Here is a 14,892-nt window from a genome sequence, read left to right on the forward strand (position 1 = left end):
CTTAACAACAATGAATTATAGTCTCAAACTAAACTTTGTGCCTTAAAGTATATATTTGGCTTTATAACAGAGATAGATAGATAGATAGGTAATTTAAGTCTTCATATTAGAATTATGTGATAAAAGAACATTCAGGTTTATCAGTAAAAGGAAGCTGAGATAAAAATTATCAGAAGAAAGATGTCATTCGGTCTTTGATAATTTATTATTCCAACAACACAACAACAGAAAGACATACAAAATTGACTCTAAATAATTACGATTGATTTTTTAAGAAACACAATCAGTTAAATATTTTTGTGCCCTTTAAATAAACACTTCAGGAGCCTGAATGCTTATTTTAACAGAACTGTCATTATTGCTTTTAGAATGGCCTTTTGAAACCTGTGCCACAATCTTTTGGTGATTTTTCTGGCAATAAGCTTTTGTTTTTTGAAAATGGCAATAATCTATAGAGGTCATAAAGTCATTCTAAGTCAAATCTGGTGAGCCAGCAAATGATCTGAATGTTTTAAGACGTTAAAAAATATTTTAAAAAATCAGTTATAACAAAAGTAACATTAATAAATTCTTCTACAGCTTTTATCCTATCTCTCAAGTTAATATCAAAATAGGAATTCCAATAACTGTAATACATACATTAATAAAAATAATGACTATGATAATAAGAGTATCAAGCACTCCTTCTGTGCCAATCTCTTTGCTGGGTACTTTATATACATGATCTTATATGATATATTCCCCTACAGACCAATAACTTAAGAACTATCGTCATCACTTTACAAATGAGGAGACTGAGGCTTCAAGGAGTCCATGACTTGCCCAAGTTCACCCAGCAGGTTAGTGATAAAGCTGGCTTTCAGCTCAGGACTGTCAGACTCTGTCACCTCCCACTGAAGTACACCCATATTATTAGATTACAGGTATAGCCTTCTCAGATGACTAGTTACACAGACAAATGTTACACTGCTGGGCTTACCACCAGGGCAAGTACTCACACTCTCCTCACAAAGACTAACATAATGTGGAGAAGTTTTCACCAAGGCCTAGAGACAATCCCTGACCTGAAAAGAGGTGTCTGGCAGTTACCAGTCTCCCCACTCCTCCTCTAGAACTTCACACATCCCCTTCTCTCCATGTCACACAACTACTGGGGAACTGGGTCAATTAGAGTGGGGTCAGAATGCAGTCAAGACTTTCCAGTCCAGGAAGAATAGAAACAATATGTAAAATCTGAAAATTGCCTCTACGTGAATCAAATCCAATGGCAATTTCTTAAACTGAAGATATCACTGAATTTCAGCCATCCCTAGACTAGCAATAGCATAGGAATTGATCTTAATTCATTCTCCCAACAAGTAAATATGAGAACTTAGTTATATCACTTATCCTTTCACTATCTCCCCATAAAATAAAGCTAAAAGGATATGCACTCAAAGTAACTATCAGGCTGTGAAAAATGGGATAATAAGAACATACTTTCCTCAGCCATATTAAGCATGATAAATTATTTCTTGACTATAATGATGATATACGTAGCACACTGCTTTCCTTGAAAATAAAGGTGTCATGAATCTTCAGAGACTATGATTACTAGCATTCCTTCTGTTCAAGCTATTCTTCCCTTATCAATGGCAACACCAAATATATTGATTTGGAGCCTCTGATATGCTGTTACTTTTAGTTTATGTTGTGACTGTGTAGAGGCTTTGATGCCTCCCTACTGCAAGCACAGACTTTTTATTGCCCATCTGCTTAAGGGAATTAGGCAAACAAAGTGGGTAACATCTGTGCTCCTCGTCACTGACTACCTATTTGACTTCTGAGTATAATTTGAGGTGTTGATTCTCACTACTAAAGCTCAAAGCAGTCTTCGTTCTCTTGGCTAGGCAATTCTTTTTCCTGTGTTTCACTTTAGCAACTGAAAGTAACTACCATGACTCTTCAAATAGTTCCCATGATTGAGGGATGGATACAGGTGTGGAACCTCCATACTTTGGAAGTGAACACTGCTAAGCTTTTCTTGTTTTCTAAGGACCTTAAACAGGTAACTCAAAAAATTTCTAAATCCTTCCTCCTTAAGAGAGAAGAGGTGTGAAAGAGTCATCTAGCAAGTGGGACAGTGAATGGTCTAGGGCAATGTAGCAGGAAGGTCCAGGTATATTTAGGACCTACCTGAGGTTGCTTTTCTGTTCCAAGTCAAATATGTGTTCTCCATATATGTGGGCAAGTCATTTGTTTAACTCCCAGGAAAGCTAATGAGTTTGTATACAATCATCCATGTGTGAACACATTGCACTCTTTGGGAATTGCTGTATAAATGCAAGCTATAAAATGTTTGGTCCTAAACACTTTCTATCGAGGCTTAATAATCAGTGCCAAAATCTGATGGATGCCATCTACTCTCCTTTCAACACTTAACTAGTTTCTGTACAATTCTTTATATGATTTTGCTTGGTTCCCTCTAGCTTCTTTCTTTGAAGTTTTCAAATAATAATAACAAAATTGTCGTGATGTTTAAGAGTAAGTTCTATTACCCTCAACTAAAATGCACAGTTCTCATAAAACACTGGTTTTCAATTTTTTGTTAGCTTCATAATCAGCTGAGGTTAAGGCTCCAATCACTCTTTGACTGGAAAATAGAAATAATCAGCAGAGAACTTCCAGTTGATCCCAACACAGCCACCAACTTGCATCTCTCTCTGCCCTATATGTCATCTTTCTTCCTGTTACTACAGAAGAATGCTTCCTCTCATCTAAGGCTAACACCTCCATTTGAGCCCTAGATCCCATCTCCTCTAGTCTACTCAAGCACTTTGCCCCAGCAATTTCTCTCTCTCTGTCACGCCTGATCAATATGTTTTTCCCCCCTAGGGTATCAACCCTACCTATCAGCTTATAACCATATTATAACATCTCCCATCTTAAAAAGTAATAAGCCCCCTTGGGCCTCTACATCCTCCCTCCTGGCTGCCACCCAATTTCCATCCTTTAGAGCAAAACTCTTTAATAAGAGCTATCTGTCATCTCTTGCTTTAGCTCTTCTCCAATTATTTCTTAAACCCACTCCAAACAAGACTGCATTCCTACCACTCCACAATAGCATCTTGTGCCAAGATCACCAATAACCAACACATTACCAAATAATCATGCTCAATCCTGAATTTTCATTTTGCTTCACCTAGCCACACCTTCGACCCAGGTGATTATGCCTTATTCTTGAAACGTTTTGTTCATTTCCAGGACATTGCTTTCTCTGGGTTCTCTGTCTAATCACTGGCCTTCCTTCCTAGGTTTTTCCTGGTTCCTCTTTATCTTCCTCACCTTTGAACAAAGTGACCAGAGCTTATTACTCAGGCATCTTCTCTTACTGCGTTCCATTCTTAAGCAGTCTCATCCCATCTTATGACTCTAAACGCCATCCATATGTAAACAATTCTCAAATTTATATATCTCCAGCCTGGACCTCTCACCAGACCCCAGATTCACAGATCCAACCGCCTACTCAACATTTCTACTTGCATATCTCATAGATGTCTCCACTGCCAAAGCTGCATCTTCCACAGTCTTTCCCATGTTAACTGGGCATCTTTCCAGTTATTCAGGTTAAAAACTTTTCAGTCATCTCTGACTCTGCTCTTTATCTCATGCCCTGCATCCAATCCATCAATAAATCCTGTAAACCCCACCTTCAAAATACGTCTAGAACCTAATCACTTGTAACTCTTCCTACCACTCTCTCTCCTCTGGATTAAAGTAGTTTCCACCCTTCCCCCCACCCTCTCTATTTTATTTTTCCCATAGGAGCTACTATCAGATCATGACAGGCCATTGCTCTAAACCTACCTGAGAGGCTTCCCATCCCTCTCAGAATAAAAGTCAAAGTCTTTGCAATGACCATAGGACTCTACGTGACTTGACTCCACTGTCTCTCTGACAGTGACATCTTCTATCACTGTCCCTTTCTCACTTTTGCTCTGATCACACTAGTTTACATACACCAAGCATAATTCTGTCTCACACCCTTTGTATATGCTTTTCCTCTACCTGAAAACCTATTTGAAAAAGGAGACATTTTTTTCTGGTTTCTGCTCGAAAGACATCAGAGAGGGCTTTACTGACCATCCTACATAAAATAATACTGCCTTCTGACCCTTGTCCCCCCTCGTTCCTTATATCTCCCTTACCCTGTTTTGCGTTCATCACACTTATTACCATCTATTATACACTAATTGGTTGGTGTATTCTTGGTATACTGGCATGGCTTTATTGGTATATTATTTTCACTTCCCCTGTCAGAAGGCACTCCATGGGTCAGGTTCTTTGGTTGGTTCACTGCCATGTTCTAGCTTGGCACAGAGTCAATTCTCCATGAGTACTTTCAGGAAAAAATTAAGCAAAGCCTGCAAGAAGATTTCCTGACTACAAACAGAATGTCCAATATGAAAACTGATGAATAATAGTCAAAACTGACCTTTTATCATGTTATTTTTTTATGTCTGAGATTGAAATTAGGGGCATGAGAGTGATCATTGGACTACACGATAACGCAGGTACACCTCTATCATGCAAAACCTATAATATGCAACTATATAAGCCAGATGCTTGACACATGCTCTGGAGCTCAGCCCGAAATAAATTACTACGAGGAATGAGGGGGGGAAAGCCTCTCTCCTTCCCTTTAGAGACAGAACTTAAAGCATTATGAGGAAAGGAACAGGTAGAAAAGAAACAGAATTTGAAACACCACCAGCTTTTATGTCCACTATATAATACATCTGGAAATCTACTTTATATCTTATAATTTTAAATGCAGCACACAGGTTGTTGTGATAAACAACCTTTAACTTAGATATTTTAGGCTCATCTACATTGATATGATTCTTAACAAATTGTGCTGAGAAATACATCAGTAAAAGCATACAAAGAAAAATGTAGCAAAACTTGCGCTCTACCAAAGGACATTTGTTTCCATACTTGTAGCAAGGAGATGATCTCTCGACACACACAAACCCAAAGTAGCCTCGTTTGCCTCCAAGTCTGGAACCTTTTCGATGCTTATATTCACAGCAGGAACTTAACCTGTTCACCTGTATCCCGTTCAGGAAAAAGGTGAGACTGAAGGGGAAACCATGGTGCCTTTTGGAAATAAACTGAAAGGTCTCTGGAATTTAAAAAGGAAATACATTAGCGAAAGCAACTGACTTTGAACTAACATGTTTTAAATCACATTTTTCTGTTATATAAGTACAATATTATTTTCTAGATCTCCTTTTTAACCTGAGGACAATTTTTTAATCACAAAAACACATTCTATTACTTATATATATAATAAATACTCCAAGGCATTATAAAACTCTTTGACTTGTAATAAAATAATAAAACCTAAAATTATATGAGCGTTTAATATGGCCAGGCATTATGCCTAATTACCTTGGGTGTGTTATTTCTCAACAACCATATGAAGTGGAAATATTACCATCATTAGTTTCCATAATGCAGAAATTTAGGTTTAGAGTTCAGTAATTCAGCCAAAATCATACAGTAAGTGGGAGAGTTAGTGTTTGAATCCAAACATCTCTCTAGATTCCACGCCTCTATCTTGCTATGTTATCTAGCAATAAAGTACATAACAAAAGGCTGCTGTGAGCTCAGTAATGCTTTTATATGACTATTTTTTTACTCAGTAATGCTTTTAAATAAATTTTTATCTTTAGTTGTGACTTGAAACATCCTGATACATGTATGGATGAGGCAGAATTATTCCATCTTCAATCCATTCTCAGTTCTGCCTAGATTTGAGACCCCTTCTTGATCCCCAACCCACCCAAAAGTCTCACCAATAAGTTAAGAACCACTGCTTGCAATTAACAATTTTTAATCATTTCAAGTCTCTATAATGCTTTTTGAAGAAGTCTCACCCTATACATCCCAAAACTCAATTCTGAGAAACTCTATTCTACAGAGTGACTCAGAAACCTGCTTCTCATGACACTTCTAATGTTACTTCCTACAATAAGCCTCCCTGGACTCTTCCACTTCTACCAATAATAGGCTTGATAATTTTTGCCTCTCTTTTGCAATATTTCCTATTGTTACACTTATTATTAAAATATGGCTACACCAGTGGTTCTCAAGTTTTAGTGTGCATCAGAATCACCTGAAAAGCTTATGAAAACATAGATTTCTGGGCCTCACCCCAGAGTTTCTGATTCCATAGGGCACAAGAATTTGCATTTTTATCAAATTGCCAGGTGATGCTTATGCTGCTGGCCCAGGGACCACACTTTGAGAACCTTGATCTAGATGTTTGCTGCCCTGCATGTTTGTGAAATCCATGAGAGTTTAAATTTCATTTCCCCAGATCCCAGGACAATGGCACAGGAGGCCTCCAATAAATAATTAGTGAATCATTATTTTAACTCATTCTTTCATAGTCATCTAGAAATACAGTGTATATACCATATTATGCCCCTAAAACATCTAAATCAGATGCAACTTATACTAAAGAATAGACTTATTAAAAAGGTAATCCCATCATTTATACCTTAGTATTTGTGATGTGAAATTAAACAAAATAGGAAAGAGAACATTGGCAAGTTAGTGTCTGGGGAAACTAAGATACAATAGATATTAAAATCCACTTGTCTTTATATATGGACTTTTTAAGTGGTAACTAGAAAGCTAGTTTGACTGCTCATATTACAGAAACTTGAATCAGACATTCATGTAATATGATCCATTCTGCTGCAGCATCACACCCCTTAACTCCCTAAGGACCCAGCCCAGGAAGAGAGTGGAGTCAAGGAAATGCTGAGAATGGGCACAGGAGAACAACTCTTGGATATGACTGCCCTTCTATTTGGTACCCACATGGTTGGAGAGCACATCCATATATTATTTCATTTCTTCCATTGTTTTTCAAACTTATTGAACAAGAATTGACACCCTCAACCTTTGGTCCCTTGTTACTTATTTTGTAATTTTATATTTTAAAATTTAGTGACACTTCCCAACCCTGACTTCATGGTTTCTGCATGGAGTAGTGGAAAGATTATAGACCAGAAATCAGAAGATTTTGGTCCATGTCCCAGTTCTTCACTTATTAGTTGAGTGTGCCTTGATGAGACATTTAACTTTGTTGCATTTCAGGATTCTCATCTATAAAATGAGGATGGCAGGGAGAGTGGGTGAGGAAGTGGAGTGGAGGGGGTGACCCAGTTTACCCACTTCACAGAGCAGTCTTAAAGATTATAATGGGCACTATTAGAAAGCATCCTATAATATTTGTAAAATGTAGTTATTCATTGTTGACTGACAGTGGTAGCACTCTTTTAGGCACTAAAGAGACATAAAAATACTGAAGAAATATCAAACGTGTTCTCCTCCCTCAAGAAGTTATAATTTAGCAGGAGAGACAAAAATCAATGTACCAGACTTCTAGAGTAAGGTCACCAAATCCTCTTCCCTTAAAATTTTGTCTCTGAAAATGGACCAAAGACTTAGAACAAACTGAGCAGCGGTTTTTCATGAAAAAGTACTGAACTTTTGGTATGAACAGTGAGAATCTGTGGCATTCTTGCCTAGGGCTGCTCCCATTGCCCTCTCCTGCCACTGCAGTTCTAGAAGGGAAGGGCAGGCCATAGGTAACCAGCGGCTTCACTGTCAGTAGAGGCCGACTTGATTTGGAGCAGAAGACAAAAAAAAAAAAACCTTGGTCAGTGGCATTACTAGTAATAAGCAGCAATCTCAGAGCAAACTGACAGGGAAGGTCAGAGGTTCTGCTAGCCTGAGACTGTAGTTCTAACTAGGGCAAGCAACAGGTCAGTGGACTAGCCAGGAATTTAACAGGGAGATACAGGCAATAAGGCAGTCATAGACACATTCGATAAGCTTTCTGCACATCTCCAGCTAACTGGAAGCAACATGGATTGGAGTTGGCCCAACTTATTCACACATCCCTGTCTTATTGCAAGCTTGCACCTGTGTACAAAGGAAACATTAGATCCTGGTGGAAAATAAAAGTTGGAACAGATTTGAAAACTGCCTGAACTTTGAATGTACTCCTGAACCCACTATAGTGTGTTGAATATTGCCCTCCAAAAATTCATGACCACCCAGAACTTCAGAATGTGACCTTATTTTGAAATAGGGTCTTTGTAGATATAATCAGGGAAGGATCAGGATGAGATTATCCAGGATTTGTTTTGTCCTAAATCCAATGACTGACATCCTTATAGAAAGAGGAGAGGATACACACACAGATACACAGAGAAGAATAACATGGGAGGATAAGCACAGGTTGAAGTGATGGAACTACATGCCATGAAACACCAAGGATTTCTGGGAATCACCGGAAGTGGGAAGAGGCAAGGAAAGATTCTCCCCTTCAGCTTTCAGAGGGAGCATGGCCCTGCTAAGACCTTAATTTTAGACTTCTGGCCTCCAGAACGTAATACGATAAATTTCTGTTGTTTTAAGCCACCATATTTGGGGACATTTGTTATGTCAGTCCCAGGAAACTAATAAACCTACAAACAGATTCACTGGCAGAAGACGGAGGGTATACTGGCTCAAAGTGCTTGAACACGACCTCTGACAAATCACTGAATGATCACTAAACTATGAAAACACAGAGACAACCCTAAGAGATTAGCCTAAAAAGTAAAAACAGAACAAAAAAAAAATCTGAGCAGAGACACCACTGGCTGTATACCAAGGAGAGGGGACATGAATTTCACAGATTTGTTCTAGATAAGCTACTAAACAAACAAACAAATAAAAAACCCAAGAATAACCTTCCAGAGGGAAAGTGGGAATTCAGAATCCATAGTTGCTCTAATAGATGATTTAAATTGTCCAGTTTTCAGCAAAAATATCAAAAGACACAAAGAAACTGGAAAGGGTATGACCCATTCTCAGGAAGCAAAAGCCATCACACCCACTCCTAGGAAGCTGCTCAAGAGAAATGACAACTGATGTCTACACAAAAAAAATTTGTCTTTGTATATTCATTACAGCATGACTTATAATAGTCCCAAACTGGAAACAATACAAATATCCATCAACTGGAGTAGATGAATAAAATGTGGTATATCCATGTAACGGAATGTATTCTCAGCTATAAGAGAGCAACTATTGACAGATGCTACAAATGGATGATTCTTAAAAACACTATGCTAAGTGAAAGAAGCAAGACACAAAATACTACCTATTGTATGATTTCATTTACAAGAAATGTCCATAGAAGGCAAATCTGTAGAGCCTGAAAGCAGATCAATGGTGCCCTAGGGCTGGCTATGAGAGTGAAGATTAATTGCCAAAGAGTGAGCACAAAGGAACTTTTTGAAGTGATGGAGATGTTCTAAAACTGTGATAATGGCTGTACAACCTTATAAAATTCCTAAAAATCAGTGAATTGTACACTTACAGTGGATGAATTTTATGGATTGGAAGTTACACCTATTTTTAACAACTAAAAAAATCAATATATGATAAAGAGTAATAGAAAAAGAAAAAAACAGTTAATGTAAGTCAAGGTACAATGAAATGCTTTGGTTTTAGGTGTTAAGAGCCATTGTCATCAAAAGAGAGGGATAAAATGGAATAAAAGTCAGTTGGGTAAGCTTCACAGTCTTAATCTGAATCTTAAAAGATGGATACGGTTTGAACTTAAAATATGATATTGAATTTAAAATCCTTTGTCCTATTGCAGACAAAGAAAAGAGCACAGGAAAAGACAAGATAACAATGTGGGGCGGGGCGGGGGGGGGGGAGGAGGCAGGAGGCAAGGGGCTGGTGAAACAGCCGCTGTGTTTGTGAAGAAGTAGTGAGGAATGCACAAATAGGTACAACAGGATCAGGTTATGGAAATACAAGAAAATGGGGCAGAAAAGGAATTATAAGAGAGCCAGAAAAAAGTTACTTTGTTCTTCATATCCACATGAACCCAGGAGGCCAACATCTGCCTTGTTTGAAAGGATAAATGATAAATAAAACTGCCTGTGAAGAACTGTACTCTTTACAAGTAGCAGAAATATTCCGCGACTTCATAGGTGTACATAATAAACAATCGATCTGTGGGCTGATGTCTAAAATCAAACTGCAACACATCATGAATCACTATGATAATAAAAGATGCACTTGCCATGTTCCCAAATAATTAATTGTATTGTTATTCTCATCCAAAAGCAAGAGAAATTAATGAATGCTACATTTTTAAGGAGTTTACTGCTCCAATCCTAAATTTAAAGGCCCTTTTTTTAAAAGAGAAATCTTCTAAAAACCTATTCACATTTCACTGAATCATGCACAGATTTGATTTGTAAAAAGGGTAGATTCTTTTCAGTCCAGCTAAATTGCTAAGATTGCTGAACCACAAGTCAACTCTGAGCCACCCAACTTTTCAATTTTGAACGATTACTTTCATGGCAATCAAGGGCAAGCTGAGACAAAACTATTGTGGGGACAGGATTCAATTACTTCAGTCCCCATTCCAACCTATTATTCAAGACTGTCCAATGACATAAGAAAAAGTCAGTTCTGGGATCAATATGCATGCAAAATAACACTTAGCCAAGTAACATTCTCCCGTAACCTTTGGTTTTGCAATCTTATCACAGAGTGTACTCCCAGAAAATCATTCAGCTAAGCCTTGTTCTTTTTTCATCTGTATGTGCCACATTTCCCAGCAGTCAAATAGCCATTTTATATGAACTCTATTGATTAAAGCATGATCTAAGACCCAGGAAAAGTTTCATTATGTTAACTCCAATTTGAGACTGTAGCTAATTTCAGCAATTCATCAAAATTAATAGTTGAAAGTGATACTTTTAAAAAATAAGTGTATCTAATCACTATTATCAGGGGTTTCATACCCCTCATATTATGGAAATATAGGAAACCCTTTGCTACTGAGAATAGCTAACTGGGGCTGGATAGTACTAAACAAGAATCTTGCACCTAGTCAGGGGGCTGGGATCTCTCCCTGCTCTCAACCTTGCTCAGAACTGGACGGGTGACCTTGGGGAGCCACTGTACCTCTGGATGCCTCTCATTTTCCTCATCTACATAATGGAAGGAACGAACTCTCAGATGCTATGACAAAATGAAACAAAGTGAATTACGTTTCAGCTAAGTACATAAAATGGGAAAAAGTAGTTTCTGGCATTATTTTTTAAAAAAGAAATTTTATACATTTTTATAAAGAAAAATGTTTTTTCATTATAATACAATATATGTAATTCATTATATAATTCAAGATGTATATAATTCATTATAATATATCATATTTTACTTTAAATCAAAACCAACATTCAAGTGTATATCCTTTCTTATGTTGGTAAGTTTTCAATATTTTATCCCTAAATATGTGTAGTTCTCTTTAAGCAGTTGAATTTTTTTAAATTAATAGTCACTGTTTTTGATTGATGAGGGAAATCAGAAAAGCCAAAAGTAACAATTCCATGTTTGCCCCCAACTCCTCCCTTTAATCCCTAAGTCTATATCTAGATTACCCAAATATAAATATTTCTTTTATTCAGTAAAAACACTATTACTTTCTAAACAGAGTGTCTTAAGCAAGGAAATAGCAAACATAATCCTGTAACAACTCTTCCTTTTAATTGCTGTGCCACAGAACTAAATATTGACAAAAAAAACCACTTTGGTACAATATGTGAAATCCTATATTGGATACAAAAATTATCTTATGCTAACAAACATGGATTTATGATAAAAGGGAAATGAAAATGTAATAAAAGCATGTAGCCAAATTTTGTACTGCATTATTTAGGTGTGATTCACCCTGAGGTTTATTGGATTTGTGATTTTATCTCAGCATAGTTCTAAAGAAAAAATTGCCAATCTGGTATTTTTCTCTTAGAATAATGTATGATATAATTCACTATGGCAAGACAAATAGTTAACTTGTAAATTGGGGGACAGTTTATTCGTACAACATTTTAATGATCATATATCTCTATTTCAAGATTAATCTGTTACTGTGTTAAATCACTCCAAATTCTTTATTCCACAATCTGCAAGAGTAATTGCTGCTTCAGTTTCAATCATGGAGCAGTAAATCTGGATTTACTTGTAGGCAGCTGGTTTATAAGTCCCTGGATATGCATAATTTCATAGAGTGATTAAAGTCATTTTGATATTATACCAACAATAGCTTATCTAGAGCATCAACTGCAAGCAATTAAAACATTCACATTTTATGTGTACCTTTCTCAAGTAGTTTGCCTGCATAGACACACAGGTTTTCCCCACCACAGTGCTGCTGATAAACTTTTATTTCATCCCGGAAATCTGAGTGATCATAGGCTAGGTGCACATTTTTCCCCAAATAGATCATTGTAATAGCTGCATTACTATGCAGTGGTGTTTTGTGAATCCTTCTTGAATCCTAGAATAAACAAAAAAAGGGGGCTTATTAACTAATCACCTTCTAATCAGAGTGTGATGACATTGTAATACAAAGAATAGAAAAGGCTATTTTTACGTACCTTGCAACGAAACCTTTATAAAATGTCAATCTATATACAGTGCACAAAAAGTCAAGCCCATTACAAAACAAATGCCTTTAACAATTATAGCATATATACATTTTGGCTTTGTATTTTTAATGTAAATTCTGGGGATTTGGACAAAGTTTGTCACCTTTTATCTTACGTATGTATCTGTGTTTTACATGCAACAAAAATATCAGTGATGGGAAGAGGAAACTACTCTTGTTTCTTTTTGCTAGTTCTCAAATAAAAATTCAAATCAAATTAATTAAATAAATATTGGTGACATAATTTTGTTCTAATTCAAATTGACATTAACTGTAATTTAGCAATTATTTTTGTAATTGAGTGTTATCTTTATACTTGAGCACTGACAATACATCCTTCCCTGAGCTTATTCTTTGTGAGAGGGACCAACATTATTAATATTATTCTTAATATCAATCAATAAACCCAACAAAAAATATCACCTCATAAACCTACTTGATATTCTATGGCATTGACCAATTTAAATTATTTATAAAATAAACACTAAACTTAAATACCAGAGATTAAATATCCAATGCCTTGCCTCCTAGTTTATATTCTGAAGTATTTTCACAGTAGTGAATAAGTATAGTGTTTGCCTAACCTCTAAGAGGAAGACCCGGAAAGAGAAGCAAGAAAAGGAAGAGGAAGAAGAGGCAGAGAAATAGGAATGGCTCCTTGAGAGACTTTAAGAGGTCCTAGTAAGAATATCATAGGTTTCTAGAACTATACAGATACCAGGCATTACTTTCAATCTACTTCACTTTTCTAAAAATCAATTTTTAGCTAAATGAAAAATGTGAAGAGACCAACTTTCAGTGAATCCAAGGCAATTATTTGAGTTTGATCTCACTGAATTACAGATGCCTTGGAAGCATGCATTTTATTAAGAATGACAAAGCTGAAAAATAAATTTCTGAAAGAACTACTAAAATACTTCCATCTCCAAAGCCATTCCCTTCTACCTCAGAGGAGTTTTTTTCTCATTCACTCCTATTTCTTTGAAGCAAAACCCAGAAGAAGTAAATTTGATGAAATTCAGCAAATGACAGTCTGAAAAGTGTAAATGGGCGGGAAAGTCCGAGATTTAAAATTTGAGCAAATTGTCTTGCCTGTGGACAGAGCTCCCAAATAGAGAGATAATCAAGAGAAATATTTCAGGGACACCAGGAGCCATGAACGTAAATCAGCAAACTGGATAACTCTTTGCAGATTAGAAACATCTCCTTGAGTCACAGTTGAAAGCAAAGGGATGATGGCAGGCCTGGCTCTTGGTTACAAAGTCATCCCATGTTTCCTCTTGCCTGAGCAACTGTGGAGCGTGACATGCACGTGTGCAACCCAACCCACAATCACCAGCCTAAGGCAAACTCAGCTCCAAGCTCCCACGAGAGCATTTAATGATATGACGGATTAAATAAGAGCTTCCCACTTTGTTAAGCAATACTTTCTAAAGTGGCAGAGGTAGCCGTGTGAAGGGCTTCTGGGAGATAAGCACTACATAAATACAAGGTAACAGTGGGATTAGAGTGGAGGAAAGGCCCTCCTCATATGTGCAAAATGAAAAACTGGATGGAGGAATGTTTAAAAATAAAATAAAGGATAGCTCTTCACCCTTTTCATCTACTCTTATTCATATATTTTTTTCTGCTAAAGTGTATTCCTGATAGCAACATCTCTTTTCTCTTGCTCTGGTTGCTTCATTTCTTTCTAAAATATTCCTCAATTATTTGCACCAAGTAACCTTTTCTGGGTTCTAATAGGAGGCCCAAGTGACAGCTCATGATTAAATACATGCACTAACAAACGAAGAGTTGTTTCGTGCAGTTGACTAAATTGCCTCTATACTTACCATCTTGCAAGGTTATAATGACCCCAGACTGATGAAACTTTAACAAGGTTTCAGGGCCCTTTCTGCTGTCCTCAAGCAATTAACAAAACCTTCCATGAGGGGCTTCCCTGGTGGCGCAGTGGTTAAGAATCTGCCTGCCAATGCAGGGCACATGGGTTCGAGCCCTGGTCCGGGAAGATCCCACATGCCGCGGAGTGGCTAGGCCCGTGAGCCATAACTACTGAGCCTGCGCGTCTGGAGCCTGTGCTCCGCAACAGGAGAGGCCGCGACAGTGAGAGGCCCGTGCACCGCGATGAAGAGTGGCTCCTGCTCGCCGGAACTGGAGAAAGCCCTGGCACAGAAACGAAGACCCAACACAGCCATAAATAAATAAATAAATAAATAAATTTAAAAAAAACAAAAAACAAAAAACCTTCCATGAAAATTCAGTTGCATTTCAAGAACAGAAGCAAGGCTCAAACCCCTGCACAACTAATGGTTACCTCTCTTACTTCCTTG

General features: G+C 37.2%; 1 protein-coding gene across 1 annotated transcript in view; it reads right to left on the minus strand.

The window, feature by feature from the left end:
• The window catches only part of ERICH3 (glutamate rich 3), a 113,448-nt gene that overhangs the window by 37,088 nt on the left and 61,468 nt on the right, over positions 1–14,892 (minus strand). The window contains exons 8-9 of the mRNA XM_036859410.1: positions 12,232–12,412; positions 4,978–5,164 (exon numbers count right to left, since the gene is read on the minus strand). Coding sequence (XP_036715305.1) covers positions 4,978–5,164; positions 12,232–12,412 — 368 coding nt within the window. The remainder of the gene's footprint in view (positions 1–4,977; positions 5,165–12,231; positions 12,413–14,892) is intronic.

This window comes from Balaenoptera musculus, chromosome 1 (genome assembly GCF_009873245.2).
Source record: "Balaenoptera musculus isolate JJ_BM4_2016_0621 chromosome 1, mBalMus1.pri.v3, whole genome shotgun sequence".
NCBI classification, from domain to species: Eukaryota; Metazoa; Chordata; class Mammalia; order Artiodactyla; family Balaenopteridae; genus Balaenoptera; species Balaenoptera musculus.